The following is a 19,663-nucleotide window of genomic DNA, read 5'->3' as shown; positions in this document are numbered from 1 at the left end:
CAAGAATTCAAGCATTTTTCTTTGTGTACCTCTTGATCTGTCCAGCAGTAGGATCCCCCTGCTCTGTCCCGTTGTTATATTTGGTCTTCTTTCTTCTCAAAGTGTATTGATTTGTATCTCAGTGTGGAAAGGATGCTGAGGTTTTAAGATTTGCCACATCTAAGCTACCATCTTCCCAGAATCCCACCCCTCCATACCACTTATATTCTTAAAAAATTACCAGAACATTGTGTTAGTGACTTGTTAGTAACCAGCTAAGAGAATTGCCTAGGGTTACACTGCCTTTTAAATGCCAGAAGACTTGTGCCCAGATCTTCCTTGCTCAAAGGCTAGGTCTCCAAGCACTAGGCAACCCACCTATGGAAATTTAATTTATATGAAATAGTCACCACATTGAGAAGATCATAAGACCTCAAAACCCACTGTAGCCAATAAACACTCAGTGTCCTAAACAGAGAGAAATACCAGCCAGAAGCTAAACTAATTTAACAAAGAAGCTCATTTGCAAACTATTACAGAGTAAGATAATGGAAGATTATAAGCAATGTCACCTAGCCAAGTGACCAAAGTATAATGGGAACACATGGTGAGTGTAAACAGGCTACAGTGTATTACTAATGATGACTGTAGTCCCAAAAAATTAATAAAAGACAGTCAATGCCTTATGTAACTAGAAAGAGATGTGGGCTAGTCATGTATTAAGAGCAAGTGATGACCACTGGATAGCAAATATTGCCCTCGTATTCATAAAATGTAGAAGCAGGAGACCTCTGGTACTCAGTGGACTTTATACAGATGAATATGTTCAAAAATTTCATAGGATTAGAAAGTAAGGATGGATTGTAGTCTGTACCAATGGAAGAAGTATACATATTAATGAAATCTTGGCCCCATAGAAATATGTAAATAAGTGTTTCCTTTGTTATGTGGTTACAAAAAATAGCTTTCTCTTTTGTCACATGACATTCAAATGTATTCTTTAGTTAAATATGCATTATTGTTTTTAAGTAAAATCTAAGAATAGACAATATTAGATATAATATTGGCCCGAGATCTTTGTATTGGTTTTCCTGAAAATCCTTTTTCACATTCTACATACTAGTGGTAATATAAGCTGACATTCCAATACTGTTCACAAATATTATTGGCCTAGAATGCCCTCCCTTATATGCCCTTTAGCTGTTGAATTCCTGCCTAGTTCAAAACAAATGCATGTCTCCCACACACACATTTGGAAGTGACCTTTTCCTTCCCTCGGATTTCATATAGCACTAGTATATACTTATGTATTTTTATATAATATTTATTATATATAATATTGTACATATCCAACACCTAGCGCAGTAGTCTGCATACATTAGGAGTTTTCAAATGTTTGTTTGAAATAAACATGCCATGCAAAAGCTTCCCTTTTCTGACTTGTAAATTATATCCACTGATGTGGATTATATGCACAGATCCCCGTGTATCTGTGCTGAATATTGTATATAAGAAATACCAGTTTAAGTCCCTGAAGTATATATAAAATAGCCAGGTTGTTTTTTGTTGTTGTTGTTTTTTTAATGCTTGTTGAAGGCTGGAGGGAAAGGGACTTAGTTTTGCTCATTTTATTAGAGTTTAGAAGGATATAGCTGTATTTTTATTGATCTGGAAACTAAACTAGATAATTAAGTCTGTAGGAGTAACCATTCCAAGCCATCAAAAACAAACATGTAGAGGCAAATGGTCACGCAAAATGCAATTTTGTGAACTTTCTAACACACTTTTGAGATGTTTTCAAAGCCTTCCTATTTGCTTTCAGAAAGAAATGAGTTTATATAGTCCCTGACTTTTAATTTTTTGTCTATGCTAATATAATGTTGCTTATGTCACCACAAAGGGAGAAAGTGATTAATGAGCCCAGACAGCTCTTAGATGGAATACCACATGCTACTGAATATGGTTAGTTACTAGCCGACTGACCATATCCAATTGTGTCAGAAAGGAGAATGCTCTTCTTACACCTGAGTGTGATGGTTATTAGTGATTTATCTAAGTCTGAGAAAGGACTGGGTCCTTCTGTGTCAGTACTTTGGTTCAGGCACAGGACATACTGTATTTCTGTCTGCTCCCAATCCAGTATCATTGTAAGAATTTTCTCTGCAAATATAAAACTTTCAGTTGGCCAGTGAAGGAAGTATATGAAAGCAGGTATCTGAAACTCTTCCTTCTAGAACAAAGAGAATTCAGTTCTGTTTCCTGTCTGTCCTGGATACAATTCTGTAATTTGATTGTTCTGTTTTACACTTTCTTCCTCTTCTTCTCTCTGTACTTTTCAAATTTCACTCAGATTTAAAGGCGATTATTAAGTTTTGAGAATACTAAGCTTATTGTATGGGTCATCTCAAACCATGTTTTGCTTTGTCAAAACAAGTACACTTACCTATTTATTTGTTTTCACACCGTAGAGCTCCCAAAAGTTGATACTTGGGAGATTGGAGAAATCCTGATTAGTGATTTATTTGTAAAAGCATTTATAATGAAAGATCACTTAAGAATAAACATTTCACACAATGAAAATCCATTATTTCCTGAACATTAACTTGTCTGACAAGCATTAGATGGGAAAAAAAGATCTTTCAAAGTCTTTTAATGTCTTGCAATTCCTAAAAATCAATAAATAAGTTAGTAGATTCTGACTTCTAGAGCAAAACTTGAGAAATAAAAAAATTAGTAGTCTAATAATAAATTGTTGGCATTGGTGAAAATATGTTTTCTTTCACTTCCTTGGCTAACTGTAGAAAGATTTTTATGGAGTCTTGCAGGTAGAACTAAATGAATTTTAGGAAATTCTTTATTAGACTCAAGAAGTCAAATGGTAATACCACATTTTTAAAAGGTCTACTTTATAATCAAAATAATAAGATCATTATTGCTTTAAGCAAACAGAAAACATAAAATAAAATTTTAAGACATTCCCACAGAAAATTTCAGCCCACTTGCTTTGATTAACATTGTCTTGTTGTTCAGTTGTTTTTCAGTTGTGTCTGACTCTGGGATCCCATTTGGGTTTGGTTGTTTTGTTTTTTTGTTTTGTTTTGTTTTTGGCAAAGATACTAAAACGGTTTGCCATTTCCTTCTCCAGCTCATTTTACAAATGTGGAAACTTAGGCAAATAAGGGGAAGGGACTGGCCCAAGGTCATATTTGAACTCAGAAAGAGGAGTCTTCATGATTCTAGGCTTGGCATTCTATGCACAACACCACCTATACTATACTATACTATACTATACTATACTATACTATACTATACTATACTATACTATACTATACTATACTATACTATACAAATCTTAATGTTTTGGAAAATATAACAAGGAGGGTATAGTTTTTTATGCTTCTAAAGATTAAAACTATTTTAAGACTTTCAGAAAACTGTGCTAAGACTTTTAGGTCACCCCGTATTTGTCATTCAGGTATAATAAGATACTTCTCTAAAATTACATTTTTGGGGCATTTATATATGTATTTCAAAATATACATATGCTAAAATAGTTTCCAAACACACTGTTTAGTAAATATACTAAATTATGTTAAGTAATTTAAAGGTTTTCTGTTCTTAAATTATTATTTAAAATGTGATACCCTTTTATGCTCCAAAGGTTTACAACTAATTTCAACTTAAATTTCAGTAACATTTATAGACATGAAGAGGTATAGAAAAGTGGCCACAGAAAGCATATAAAGTCTTTGGGTCTAGTGTTTGAGGATCATAGGTAATCCTGAGATTCTATCATAGACATCCTCCTTTACCATTATCATCTCACTTCTGACAGATGGGAAGTCACTATGTATGTAAAGCTATGTTTTCTCTATGTCTTTCTGGTGTTTTATAGAGCTAGTTTCCCAAATGAGGGCATTTGGGAGATTAAGTAGCACCCCAGCCCAAGTTTTGAAGCACCTTTTTGCAATCTATTTTTTCTTGTTTCTTTTAAAAAAATTTTTCCTTAAACGCCATGCTAGCTATATGACCCTAGGCAAGTCACTGAATGTCTGTGTCTTTCAGTTTCCTCTTCTTTAAAATGGGAATGATAATAGCACCTATTTCACAGAGTTGTTGTAAAGATCAAATGAGTTTCCATATATAAACTGCTTTGTAAACTTTAAAGCACTTTATAAATTCTAGCCATCTTCATCATCATTTACTTGATCATTTTTAATAGCATACACTGATGAGTAAAAGTTACACTTTCCTCTAGGAATTTTCTTCGTAAATTCAATCTTTTCTATATTTTCAGTGAGTCTAATTTCTTTAAACTTCCATTCTTCTTCATCTTCATTTATTTTACAACTAGAAAACATCTACCTATGTTTTATACATTGGATCCCAGTCAAATAAACAGCTAATCTTTCAAAAAGAAAAGTACTCAGGTGGTACAACAGTTTATTGGATTATGTTTCTGGATTTCTTGTTCTCTCCTTCAGCCTATGGGATATATAAACCTCAGTGAAAAAACTTTTCAAATACATTTTCCTTGTGTTATGATTCTGGTTCTTGCTGTTGCTGACACCTGGAAATGAAGGCACATAAGGAATGGCATAGACAAATATCAAATTGCAATTTCTAGTCTTTTGGTAACAGAGGAGATGTGACATTTTGCTGGTGCTGGCAACCAAGTGTCCCTCTTTGTAAACCAACCAGCCAAAAGAATCAGCTTTATTCTACCATGTAGTCATTGTTGGGAGAGTGCCCATGTCCATATATTTATTTGAAAAGCTGCAGGTGCATACTGTCTGCCATTGGTTTGTCCCACACCAGGGATTTTGTGTCATTGGTAGGTAAAGTGTTTTAGTATGAGGTTACAGTTTCAGTTATTTGATGATCTTTTAAAGTTTACTTACGTCCATAACACCTAAGTTGGAACTGACTAAAACAATTTCAGTCCCTACTAAGTTTGTGCTTAAACAGTGCGAATATAGTTTTAAATAGTTTTAACAACTTTGGCCAATGAAATATTACAATTTCCAGTGCTTTTGGACCCCCAAAATAAAGGTAAGTAAAAACAAGAAATGCAATAGAAATAAGAAATGCTAGATAAAAATATCTTTAGGGGTTTTTTTACTGTTAAAATGAATCACTATACTAGCTCTATGAATTGGAATTTTCATTGTAAAAGAGAAAAGAATTTTTCCAAAAGCATAAATTTGTTCTAAGTGCCTCTGATATCTGCACATCAGAATATGTTGTTTATGACAAGTCAAATACAGCCTTGTGGTTCTTTTCCTCCTTAATCATACTGCTGAGTACAAAAGTTATTTTATATCCAAAATAGCTGGGCTTATACTTGTAGAAAGGAGTTAATGTTTGGTATCTAAAGAACAATAAGAGTTTGCTGCTTGGTTGATCAATGCTGGATCAAGTTCACATTCCCAAGCTCCCACTCTCCCACCTACATATGTGGGGGGTGGAAGCATAGCAAAGAGAGGGAGGACATCCTGGTCCTTTTTTTCTGCAGAGAGATGTGAGATCAGACTCTCCTAATATGGACACAGCTGGGCTTGCATAGCATTAAACATTGATTTAATCCACTGCTTGAGAAAACACCCTACAAAGAGGAAAGAGATTTGCAGCCAATTAATTCTTGCCCTACCCTTTGTTTTCTTTGGCCAACTGAATATACAGAGTTAAATGTTTTGTGAATAAAGTTTTTGGAAAACAAAAACTTTATTATATATATATGCATATATATATACATATATATTGACACTCATATATATGCATATAAAATCTTAGAATTTGTGAAACATCATATGCTATGATTGATTTCAGGCCCTTTTGATTTTTTTTTCTTCCATAAAAAAAGCCAAGTGTTGTTTCAGGAAGCAAAGGCCCATTCCTTTTGCATTGCAGAAGAATGACTGTAAAAGGGACATTTGTGGAACTAAATAATACCCCAGCCCAAGTTTTAAAGTTTTTAGGAACAGAGATGGCAGGACTTTAAAAGGCACATGGACACACCCTACCTTCTCTAAGAACACACAGGTTTTTCTTGGAAATTTGGGAAAGTTTCCTAACTATAGCTGGAGATGAATGCTTTTTTTAAAAAAATACTTAAATATTAATACGAAAAATATATATAATATTATGCGTGTATGAAACTGTCAACATTAATACCTTCAGGGAGGTATTTTGCTAGATGTTAGAATCTTAGTATATATGTATCTTCTGGTCTGGTTAGTAGAATGACAAAGTTCCATATTTAACCCCTGCTTGCATCAGTTGGCTTTGCACTTAAGAAAAAATGATTTTTTTCCTGTAAATATGGATTCTTCCTTAATTTTAGACAACTATCTTTCAAATACATGCTTTAAATCACAAATAGTCCACTATAAAAGACTGTGGATGGATGGATGAATAGCTTGGTACAACCTATAAACAGACAACTGGGAAAGATAATTTTCATTATGTTGATAATAAATTGGTGTGTATATATATATATACATATATATATACCTATATGTGGAGGCTAATTAAGAAGAGCATATTATATATATATTCATATTTAGTTCAAAGTAAAGAAATATTTCCATTTGGTAAGTGTCTAGAACTATATCTTGCCTATCTTAGAATTATCTTTTGAGAGAACCTAGACTAGTAGAAAGCATACTAGAAGGGGCAGTGAGATAACACAGTGATAGAGAACCAGGCCTGAAGTCAGAAAGTCCTGGGTTCAACTTTGAGCTCAGATACTTCCTAGCTATGTGACCCTGGGCAAATCACTTAACCCCAGTTGCAGAAGGCAGAGGTTTAAAAACAAACAAAAAACATACTGGAATCGAAAGACTTCATTTAAATTCCATGCCCATACACTTGGCCATATCATCTTGAATAAGCCACTTTTTTTTAGTGAGGAGTGCTAGGTCTGCCTCTTACTACATGTGTCTTGGGCAAGTCTCTTGTCTTTTCTAGATTTTGGTTCCCTTATTTGTAAAATAAGTGGATAGACCAGATGACTCCAATGATCCCTACCCATTCTAAATCTGATACTATGACAACAGTCAAATAACTTAATTGATGGCAACTGCTGTATCAGTATGCTACAAGCACATACTCATTCTCTTTAGGCAGGGATAGAACCATCCCCACTGGGAATGGGGTTCATGTAAAAGCCAGATCAACCATTTCTGGTGTCCTGTCAGTACAAAATTGTACCCCTAGATTATCATGCTGAATGACCACCACATACTTATCAAATGTATTCAACTAGTTGTGGAATGATGATGCTCTGAAGAAAGCTGATCTGGAATTGTTCCTGCTAAGAAAGATCAGTACCATGTTAGGAAGAGAAAGAAGCTATGGGGCAAGAACTGAAAACAACTATATTGTTTTAGAAATTTTAACCTTTTGCTATTATACTGACAAATATATGTAATTGGGATTTTACATGATGGCATTAGGATGACCTTTAAGAAGTCATCTATTTCTAAACCTCTTTTTCTGAAAAACTGAACATTAACTATCCAAAGACAAATTACCAACAGAGTAGAGTATCTGCTGGTTCTCTGCCTTTAAAGATCTCCAGAAATGAAGATTCCACTATTTATTCTTCTGTTTATTAACTGTTACTGTTGAAATATTTTCCCGTTATGTAGACATAACAAATTACATTTGGTAATTTAAATAGTCACTTTCATCACACCAGTAATCAGTCTTTGACAGCAACAAAAGAGGGATGTTGTCAGAAAATATGTTTGTACCTCACCATAATAATAGCTTCAAAAGCTTAGAAATTTCTCCTGATTTGTTGTGGATCTATCTTTCATTAAAGTATTAAGATCCTTTTTGAACAAAATTGTTGTTGTTTAGTCATTTTCAGTTGTGTCTTATTCTTTATGACTTTTGAGGGGGATTTTCTTACAAAGATACTAGAGTAGTTTGTCATTTCCTTCTCCTGCTCATTTTACAGATGAAGAAACTGAGGCAAAGAGTTAAGTGATTTGCCTAGGGTCACACCGCTAGTAGTATCCAAGGCTAGATTTGAATTCAGGTCTTCCTGACTCCAAGCCCAGCTCTCCATCCACTGTACCTCTTAGCTGCCCTTGAATTAAACGATATGATCCAGATATGCAACTTCTTAGTATAATCATCTATTTCTACATGTAGTATAGAAATAATATAAAAGAAGTCATTAAGTCTTGGAGTTGGGGAGACAAAATTCATTCCCATCTCATGTTGAGTTAGTTCTAGGAACTTAGGGCCAAGAATAGGAAGAGACCTTCGAAATCATCAAGGTCAACTCTCTCATTTTTCAGAGGAGCAAACAGAGGAAGTTAAATGATTTATCGAAAATCTTATTGACCTGATTAGAACCAGGATTTTATATCAAAGTTACTTAGATTTGGGGGACATGGTTATGTAAACTGGAATATCAGAATATATGCAATATATTTAATAAGTATCTGATAATGAGTGGCCTAGATTAGACAGTCTCTGTGATCATTCCAAATTTTAACATCCTCTGAACTGTGGTGCCACTATTATCTTTGTTTCAAAGATACTTCAAGCTTCTATAGATGCCTCTGTGTTATGGTATTCTAGATTTCATTGAGAAGTCCATATTCCAGTATCTAAACTTTTCTTTATTTATCTTTTGTAGTTGTTTAAATCCATTTCCTTTCATTTGACCTCCATGAAAATGAAATACCCAATTAATGCTTTTATGAAAATAATCTGTTGTGGTATTTGTTATCATCACTTAAGTGAGAATGTTTACAGATTTAACTTTGGTAATTTATTTTCTCCTCTAAGATAGAGTGTGTATATATATATATATATATATATATATATATATATATACACACACACACACACATACTTAAGGTACACTACCACCAGGTGGTAGTAGGGGTCTTGATCATATGATCTGAGAACTGATTTTTCTATACTTTTTCATTTTGGGGGAAGCAGGGGGAGGAGGAGATATAGATATCTTTATTAAAACACTATAACACAACATTTTTAAGGAATACTATTTTCAAAGTGACAAGAGAAAGCAATATTCAAAAAAATGAGCAACTGAATAGAATTTGATACCTTTCTCCCTCATCCTTAACTATTAAATGGTTTTTAAGTCCTTATCTTCTGTCTAAGAATCAAAACTAAGTATTGGCTATGAGGCAGAAGAGTAGTAAGGGCTAGGCAATGGGGGTTAAGTGACTTTCTCAGGAAGTATCTAACGGCACATTTGAACCCAGGACCTTCCATATCACAGGCCTGCCTTTCTATCCCTGCGCCACCTAGCCAGCCCCTTATAACTCTGGCCTTTTCTGTACTGTTGATTAAAAAATTCTCTTCAAAAAACATTTGCTTACATGGTTCAATGGTGATATGATTGGGGTTGTAGACCCCATGATGATGACTCTATTGCAAATATTAATAATATGGAAATAGGTCTTGATCAATGATACATTTAAAACCCAGTGAAATTGCTCATTGGCTACAGGAGTGGGGGAGGGAGAAGGGGAGAGAAAGAATATGATTCATGTAACCATGGGAAAAATCTTTAAAATTAATTAAATAAATAAATGATTACAAAAAATTCTCTTCAACCTTACCAAAAGAAAAATTCTCTTCAACCTTACCCTAAATCAGGAGCAATATTAGCAATGCAAAAAGTATTGGGCTTGGAATCCAAGGCCCTGAGTTCAAAGCCCAACTTGCAAATTTGGGCAAAGTCATTTTAACTTCCAAAGCCTCAGTCTTCAAATATCTAAAATGGGAATGTTGATACATGTATATCCTACCCAACTCATAAGTTTATTGTGAGAAAAATGCTTTGTAAACTGCAAAGCACTATATACCTATAATATTGTCATCTTGGAATCAGATCCCTCCTGGGGATGATAAGTGCTTCTGGGACCCCAGGCAAGCTTAGAATAAAAGCATCCTTTGAGCCTCTCACAGCTGTCAGCCTTTCTCTGTCTGAGCCATAGAAGATCTTTTTACCTGCTTAAGCTGTTCAAGTTAATTAAAGAATGACCTTATCCTGCCCTTCTGGGATCTTTACCATATAGAAATTTCTGCCCTTTCCTCTGACTTCCATGAATTTTCTCCTGACCATGTTTTAGAAGTAGAAAAAAAGAGACCAAAGTACATAACATCATTCTCTTCCAACATAGGGAAACCTGAATGACTTTTTTTCCAATCAGAAAAGAATAATTTTATGCTCTATTTTTAAAAAAGGAACATCTCTCCTCCCACTTCTTTTCCCTCAGCTGCAATCTCTAGCTGCTTGCTATTAAAAAGTGTTGCTTAAAATTTGAATTCACTCACTCCTCTCTTAACATTTGCAGTTGCTCCTAGCAACCTAAAGTTTTTTAATTTGTTTTGTTTTGTTTTACAAAAACTGCAAGAGTGTTCCTTGGACCTGGTTTCTTTATAACTTATATCTTTACCAGAATAAGAATTTAAAACAGTAATTTAAATAGAATACATAATATCATCAGAGATTCAAAGTTACTTCCTCCTATTTGAAAATAGTTGTTTCCCACCCTCAAAATAAACAATTCCAATTAATTTAACATCCCATCTCCAATGAAGAAAGTACTAGAATAAATAGATTTAAATGGTATCAGAAAGGATTTAAGTTAGACACAATGAATAACTTTTTGATATTTAATGGACACAGTAAAACAGATTCTTGTCTAGTACTAAACTTAGTGGGAAGATTCTTTTCCAGCCTTTGTATACCATACTCATATTAATTGTACCAATGACTTAACTTTTAATACTGTCTCAGTATAAAATTTATGTCCTAGACACTTGTGAGTTATTTAAGAATGCATTCACTTAGATAGAGTTCTCATATCTGAAATATATAGAGAACTTTGACAAATTTATAATAATAAGAGACATTCCCAATTGATAAATGGGCAAAAAAATATGTACAGACAATATTTGGATGAAGAAATCAAAGCCATGTAGAAGTATTTTTTTAAAAATGCTCCAAATCACAACTGATTAGAGAAATGCAAATCAAAACCATTTTGAGATTTCATCTCACACCCATCAGGTTGGTTAAAATGACTAAAGTTGGAGGAGATGTGGGAAAATGAGGACACTAATACACTGTTGGTGAAGCTGTGAACTGATCCAACCATTTTGGAGAGCTATTTGGAATTACATCCAGAAAGTTATAAAACTGTCATACTCTTAAATGCAGGGGGAAATGAAAAGAACCTATATTTTCCAAAATTTTTATAGTAGCTCTCTTTGTGGTAGCAAAAAACTGAAAATTAAGGGGTTCCCATCAATTGGGAAGTGGCTAAACAAATTATAGTATATGATTGTGATAGAATACTACTGGGCCATAAGAAACAATGAGCAGCCGTGGAGTGAGAGTCAGGCCTAGAGACAGGAGGTCCTAGGTTCAAACCCGGCCTCAGCCACTTCCCAGCTGTGTCACCCTGGGCAAGTCACTTGACCCCCATTGCCCACCCTTACTACTCTTCCACCTTTGAGACAATACACCGAAGTACAAGGGTTTAAAAAAAAAAAAAGAAACAATGAGCAGGCTAATTAAAAAAAAAAACTTGGAAGGAACTACATAGGATAATAAACAGCAAAATGAATAGAACAAAGAAAACATCATACACAGCTTTAGATTTAATATTTGACAAATAAATTGTGAATAATACAATGATCTAAAAGGTAGAAAATGAAAGATATAATTTCTATGAATCATCTCTCTCCCAGATGATTCCTTCTTTAATGCAGGGAGGGGGGAAGGGCTGGGACACTTATAGATAAATTTTATTCATTTAAAAAACCTACCTTTTACATGTCCACAAAAAATGCACTCAATAGAAAAGTGGTGTATTAAAAAATAGCTAATTATATTGCTGGGGTTGGATGGGGTGAGGTTGGGTGGATTTGTTCCAGCTTAAACAGTTAAGAAGTATAAAGGGCTGATTCTTTTCTTTATATGTAGTGGGAAAAGTAGCTAGAAATAAGCTTGGAGGTTACGTATACTATTTGTATATTAATGAAAATTAAATCTCTTCATTGGTAGTGCACTAGGGAATGCATTATTGATATTTTGGTGGCCAACTATATCATTTCAGGAAATAGGATAACATTTCAGCCTTATAAATGGTTACTTCACCCTTTTTTCTTGGTAGTTACTTAAAACCATGTGGAGGCAATGGTGACTTCATGTGGCTTTATTTCTAGTCAGTGTAGTAAACTTTAAGAAAAGCTGTATGTGTATATACATACATACATACATACATACATACATACATACATACATACACATATTTAAATTCCTTATTTGTAAAACCAGTTAAATACTTAATGGATGGAAAATTAAGACCTTTTAGTTTTTTTCTTCCTCTTTTAAGTGATCAGGGTATTCAAATCCTACCAGACACTCCCTAAGTAAACTGCTTATCCTCTCTGGTTCTCAGTTTCCTCATTTATAAAATGATAGGGTTGGACTAGTTGATGTTTAATATCTTTTCCAGCTCTAAATTCATTATCCTGTCATCGTACTTTGCTCCAAACTATTCATCTATCTGAAAACCTGCCAAGAATGGCTATGGGAATAATATTGTAATGTTTTTCAAAAACTTTGGTCAGAAGATACAAGCAATAGTCCCTATTTCTATTGTGCTTAAGATTTTTGAAGTGTTATCTTCATATTATCCTGCAAGGTCGGCAAACCAGGCATTTTCACCATTGTATAGATGAGGAAATAGAGGTAAAATGACATGCCCAGAATTTGGACCCAGTTCTTATTTTCTCTCTTTCCCTCTCCTCTCTCCTCTCTCTCTCCTGTCTCCTGTCTTCTGTCTCCCCTCTCCCCTCTCTCATCTCTCCTCCCTTCCCCACCCCTCTCTCTCCCTTCCTCCTTTCCCCCTACCTCAGCTTTCCTCCCTTCCTCCCTCCAGGTAGCTATTATAAAATCCTCTAGTGTTTAAAGCCCTTCATAACCCCTCCACACCCCCTTTCCAGTCTTTTTACATCTTATTCCCTCCCACCTATTCCTCAGTATTGTGACTCTGGCTTTTTCTTGCTGTTTCTTGAACAAGATACCACCCTATCTTCATCCAAGCCTGGAATGTTCTCCCTCCTCATCTTTATTTCTTGGCTTCCTTGGCTAACTTCAAGTGCCAGCTAAAATCTTACCTTCTACAGGAAGTCTTCATATTCCTTCTTAATTCTAGTGCTTGTTCTCTATTGATTATTCTCAATTTATTCTGTATACCACTTGTTTGTACATATATAGTTATTTGCATATTGTCTCTCCCATTAGATTGTGAGCTTCACGAGAGCAAGAACTATCTTTTGCTTCTCTTTTGTATCTCTATCACTTAGCACAATGTGCTGAATAAATTCTTATTGACTGTCTAGCTATTTGTCTTTGTATCTGCCTGTACTTGAATAAATACAAATTAAACTGCTTGAACTCTATGCTTCCAGACCTTCTAAGTACTATTAGTATCTCATAATACTTAGTTTAAAAAAATGGCTCCACATGTAAGTTAAAGTTTTGTACCAGTTACCCAAAGACATTGTTAGAGCTGTGAATTTATGATATTTCCATCTCAGAACCACACTGAAGTCTCATATAACCACTCTTACTTAACACTCACCAGACACAAAAATGCTAGAATGGAATCAAAGTATTAGAGATTATCTAATCCAACTTCCTCATTTTACAGAATAGTAGAGTGGCTATGGCATCTTTCCTTTGTTTCATTCATTTTTAAGAAATAATCAGGCTCTCAAGGTTGGCGAAATGAGCATGACCTCTGAAGTGGGGAGCCTTGTCCTTCAAGGGTCCGTGGTATGACCCCAAAAGGTTGTATGACAAAACAGCTGGAAAATGGGTTGCAGCCAATCTTTATACTTGTCCCCAAGATGTAGACACTAAACGATAACTCTAGTCCAACTATCAATAATATGGAATTAGGTCTTAATCAATGATGCATGTAAAACCCAGTAGAATTGTGCGTTGCCTTAGGGGGGCTTGGGGGAGAGGGAAAGAACATGAAACATGTAACTAGGGGAAAATATTCAAAATTTAAATTAAAAAAAGATAAAGGAGGGAGGAAATAAAATGCCTCATATGGGGAACAACAAGTACGTCAATGTGATTGTAGAGTATAAGGGGTAGTAGTGTGAGGATGTGAAAATTAAAGCTGTTAGTTGTGTATAGACTTGTCCCCAACATCATACCTATCTTTCACTAATTATCACCCAACATTTTTCCCTTCCACTTTCTTCTCAAATTTGCAGTCACCCCATCTTCTGCCACTGGCATTAGCCCTTACCGGGGGCATAATAGCAGCTGTGCTGGTACCAGGAAAATCTTCCCCCATTCTTTATAGCTCACCTCCTGACTATGACAGACACCCCACCACAGGGTCTGCACTCAGGAACAGTGATCTATAGAAGTCCCCATCCGGCTACCCCCTGGCTTTATGTTTTGGGTGGGACAAAGAAGTTGTATAAGATGAGAATTCGGGAATGGGCTGCCATCTCCATTGCAAACCTCATTGCATTATCTTTCCCCTCAAAACCGTCTCAATTTTGAAATTCCCTTTTTATTTTCAGGATGTCACCATTCTTATAGTTGACCAAATTCACAACCTGTGTTATCCTTGTCTCCTTGTTTGCACATATGCAACATAAATAAGCAGTTACTTGTCATTTCTATCTCCACGGCATTCCTCATCTGTTTTCTTTTCCCCCACTCACACAGACCAAATCAAGCCAAAAATCCTCTCTTGCCTGTTCTATTGCAGTAACGTGCTAACTGATCTCCTTGCTTAAATTCTCTTTCCACACACCTGCCAAAGTGCAGTTCTGACCATGTCACCTCCTACTCAAAATAAACTCCAGTTGTTTTCTATTGATTTTAGGATCAAATCTAAACTCCATTTGGCACTTAAAGCCTTTTAACCTTATTATACCTTATACCCTTCCTGAACTGTGGTCCAAACTTGCCTCATTGCTGATCCTCCCACTCATACAAAAACGTGGCTAAGTGATCTAAACATGAATAAGAAATTAAGATATGATACTATTTATAAAGCACAAGGAATGGATTTCTGCTGAAAACCTTTTGCTGAGCTGGAATCACAGACAATTCACTTTTGCATGTTTTTGTATTGTGTATGGTAAATATCTACATACAGAGACTACTATTGAAAAACCTGCTATAACATTATTTGATTGTTGTATATCTTTCAAGAAAAACTATTACAGATCTCAAAGAAATTGTACTGTGTATCTTCTAGCAAAAACAAACAAGCAAATTTGCTTGTTTGTTTAGCTCATCCTATAATAGTAAAATTTATGTAGTACTTTAAGCTTTACACATATATTTTTCATTTGGTACAATAGCCTCTAAGGTAGGTATTATTAGCCCTGTTTTAATTACTAGTAATTATTTGTCTTTTCTGCCCCACAGGGCATTCACAGTGATTTTATAAAAATAACGAAGTACATTCTATTATTTCACTCTCAGTATTAACTATCACTGTTATTTATTAATTCTTTACACATATTATTGTTTCACTCATCCAAGTATTAACAATATTAACTATCATTGTTATTTATTAATTCTGTACACATATTAATATTTGAGTGAGAACAAAAGGTTTTTATACAAATACTGTTTTTAAATTATTATTTTTTTCTTTAGTTCATGCTTAATTTTCCACTTTTGCATGTTTTCCAATGTTATGTTAACTTTCCAATGTTAACAAATTTCCAAATTTGTTAGTACAAAAGTGTTGGGGAAATAAGTGGTCGAAAATTTTTACTGATAGGAGTATACAATCGAAATATTTTGGATAATATTGGAATAGAGGGTGAACAGTGTAACAATAAGGTAAAAGAACCTAGATTTCAAATTCCAGTGTTCAAAACCTCTACTAACTTCACCATTACTCTTTGATAAATACTGAAACTAGCTTTGTCTGTATGAATCTGAGTATTATATTTTGAGGCCGAAGCTAGATTTAGAACAAATAACCTGCCAAGGAAAAGCCCAGCAGTAAATAACTATCCACATTCACTAATTATTTTTAGAACCAAGTATAAGATTAATTTTCAGTAATTATTTTTGCCTCCTGTTACATACATATTTTTCTGTTTAAAAAATGTTGGCAGATCAAAATAACAGGACTTTTAAGTGGACAGGAAAACATTTATCTGTATTGAATCATTCAACATTTGAATTTCTAAGGCTAGTTGAAGTCAGAGAAGAAACTGAAGTAGGTAAAGGGAAATGTCTGTGCCAATAATAGATTTCTATTGATTCCAAACTATCATAAGTAGTTTTAGAAGCCTGAGTGCTTCAGAGTTCTCTCTCTTCATTTAAAATTAAGTAGCTTTCCACTTATACAAATATGTTCCTTTTTGTTTGTAATGTTTTACTGGCCAACATGTATATATTGAAAATGCTTATATTTTTGCAAGGTAATTAATTTTCATTCTTTTCTCCTAGTGGACAAAATAATCCATATGGTTCAGCAGGGCAGTTCTTTGAGGGCAGAAATGATATTTTTGCCCTTTTTTATTTCTCTAAATACCATGATTCACTCATTCTGAGCACTTAAGTAAGTGGTGCTAGCAAGTAGCCCGTGGGACACTGGGAAAGTCACTTAATTTTTCTTGGCTTCACTTTTCTAAGATTACTACCAGCTCTACATCTGTGACTCAAAGATAACCATTAATAAAGCTATTATCTTTTTAAACTGTTAGTGCCTGAGCCTGGGCTGAGCTAGGCCTGGAGTCAGCACTACCTGAGTTCAAATCTCTGTCTCAGGCAAGTGTCACACATTATCCTTGTGACTCTGGGCAAGTCACTTAATCTCAATCTCTGCCTCAGTTTCTTCAGTTTTAAAATGGGGATATGAATAAGCACCTAACTTACAGAGTTGTTGTAAGGATGAAATGAGATATTTGTAAAAGTATTTGGCATAATGCCTGGTATAGACACTTAATAATTGCTTGTTCCTTTCCTATTACTAGCAATATGATTGAAATAATAATATTCCTAGTAATGTACAGTTATGTGAAGTTATTTAAAAACTACTTTGGGGGCAGCTGGGTAGCTCAGTGGATTGAGAGCCAGGCCTAGAGACAGGAGGTCCTAGGTTCAAATGTGGCCTCAGACACTTCCCAGCTGTGTGGCCCTGGGCAGGTCACTTGACCCCCATTGCCTACCCTTACCACTCTTCCACCTATAAGTCAATGCACATAAGTTAAGGGTTTAAAATAAACAAACAAACAAAAAACTACTTTGTATCATTCCAGGAGCATTTAGGATTTTTTTTTTCTTTCTGGAAACAGAAACACTAAGTAAAATGCTACCCTCTGGGCAGGCCTATTGTATATTTTCATGATAGGAATGCATCATGAATGTACTTTTAAGTAGTCCTGTTATGAATATGAACTAAAGGGATGAAATAAGATTTTCTACTGTGATGTCTCCATTAAGAAGTTCTTTGTGTAAACTTCTTCATGGCAAAGTTGCTTCTATTTAAAGCAGGGAGTTTGATCTTGGCTTTGATCTAAGGCTTTTGATCTCCAAAGAAAGATGTTGTAGTAATAAAAAAAAGGGGGGGGGCTAGGGTTAAAAGATTTTCTTTAGAGAAATGTGATAAAGTTAAAGGGACACTGTCAAGATTAGCCAGTGCAAAATTGACTGACCTCTTCCCTGCCCCCCCAAGAATATGTAACTTCTAGTGATGTTACCATTATATTTCATATATACAGAACCCTAGCACTAATGTAACAAAACTCATGGAAGCAATGAAGCAAAAGTATTTCATAGTAGAAAACAACTAGCATATGGAAAAGTTTTATATGCCAATGAAAACTTTTTGCCTAAATAGGAAAAAAGTATATAATTGACCATCTCTTTTATCAACTACAATATGGGGACGGGGAGTCCTTGTTGATGTTATTATTTAATAAAGATTGTATCCAAATCTGCAGAACTAGCTAGAAAGTTGGGTCAATTTAGTGCTCAAATTAAGCATGGCCCATCCTGTTCAACCTGGATTTAACAAACGTCTGGAGTTCATTAGGGGAGGTTCCTGAGATGCAATAACTAATGTAAGCTACCCAGGTGGTAAGCAGAAGGCAAACTGGCTCCCTGGCCTTTAAAATGCACTTCATCATCCCCCCCTGGGAACTCACCTGCCATTATTCTGGATTCCTTAGAGGTCAAGGGGCTACTGGAAAAAGTCTTAAATAGTCTATGTGTTCTAACCCATTCGTGGAGAAAACTCCATTAGTAAGACTTTTAGTTTCTATGACCTAAGTTAGCAAAGTAGCTTTTGACCTAAGGTTAGAAGTCTTCGAGGTGTTTGGAGGTGGGTTGGGGGCTTGTCTGTGAACTCCGGTACGTGAGGCAGACAGTAAATTTTCCTCAGCATGGTAGTGAAAGTTCTAGGGGTGAGGAGAGGTGAGGTGGGGAGAATACTGAAAGAATGGAGAACCGGAGAGCCTCAGGTCAGTAGGCTGAAGAGAACCTGTGCTTGGAGGTGGTGGGAGGGGCTGAGAGAAAAAAAGAAAAAAAGAAAAAAAGACAGGGGTGGGGACACCCCACCACGGCAGCCTCTATACCTTTAAGGCAGGCTCCTCCCTTGCCTCCTCCCCATCTTCGAGCACCGGGCACCCCCCTCCATCCTCGCCCCCGCCTCAGCCCCTTTAGGTGTTTCATTTCCGAAGGAGACCCCGCTGCAGCTCAGCGCTGGCCGAGATGGGGTTCGGCTGGCGCCGCTCCGTCCCCGCCCCCGAGACTATAGACCCGAGGGAAGGGGGCAGAGACCTGGCGAGCCGATGCCAAACTCTTCTCCCCGCCTCCATCCACCAACCACCCCCACCCCCCTAAAAAAAAAAAAAAAAGAAAGAGAGAAAATATCCAACCCACAACAACCCGAACCGCGTGCGCAATGGGCAGCGCGAGGGGCAGTGGCTGCGCTGGGGCAGCTGCTGGTAAGGGGCCCGACGCGCGCGGGGCGCGGCGAGGGACGCGGGAGTGATGCCTGGAACCCCTAAGTCCAGGGGGCTGCAGCTGCCTTCCTTGGCCTGGGGGAGGGTATACACGGTGGAAGGAGAGAGAGGAAGGCAGACTGTGGGGCTTTGAGCGTGGGGGTGAGGGGCTGTGGAGTGTCAGATGTGGGGACACCCCCAGCTTTCGGCCCGCGTGGCTACCGCGACCCTAATAACTTGCACTTTATTTTACTTTTTTTTTTTCTTCTTCCCGTTAGCCATTGCAAGGAGAAACTCAGACTTGGGCGGAGAGTCGGCTCGTTCAGCAAGTAAATGATGAGGTGAGAGGAAAAGCTGCCTTCCTGCGCGGTGTCAAGCCGGCTTCCCAGGGGCATCCTTTTGCCCTCCTCCCTTGCGGGTTCTCCTGTCCTATCCCGCATTTATGGTGCGGCGGGGGTGGCACCCCGAAATGGATACACCACCCCCGGGCCCCTGTACAAACACACTTCCCCGGGGGCTGCTTCTTACAATGTTCCTGGGTTAGCGTAATGAAGATCGGCAGTCTTTGATATGCTGCTTCTTTTGGGGAAGGAGGACTTAATTGCGCAAGAGCCAGTGAGCAGATTAATAAATCTAAGGCCCGGGTTAGAAGTCTAAGAACCCTGGG

At 36.4% G+C, this 19,663-nt stretch overlaps 1 protein-coding gene across 1 annotated transcript in view; it reads left to right on the top strand.

Moving 5' to 3' along the window:
- LOC123235266 (aminopeptidase O (putative)) overlaps positions 1 to 19,663 on the top strand; it is a 594,443-nt gene that overhangs the window by 454,914 nt on the left and 119,866 nt on the right. Inside the window, exon 11 of the mRNA XM_044661380.1 lies at positions 19,275 to 19,337. Coding sequence (XP_044517315.1) covers positions 19,275 to 19,337 — 63 coding nt within the window. The remainder of the gene's footprint in view (positions 1 to 19,274; positions 19,338 to 19,663) is intronic.

This window comes from Gracilinanus agilis, chromosome 1 (genome assembly GCF_016433145.1).
Source record: "Gracilinanus agilis isolate LMUSP501 chromosome 1, AgileGrace, whole genome shotgun sequence".
NCBI lineage: Eukaryota > Metazoa > Chordata > Mammalia > Didelphimorphia > Didelphidae > Gracilinanus > Gracilinanus agilis.
The sequence above is the reverse complement of the archived record's forward strand: the minus strand, read 5'-3'. Positions and strand labels throughout refer to the sequence as shown.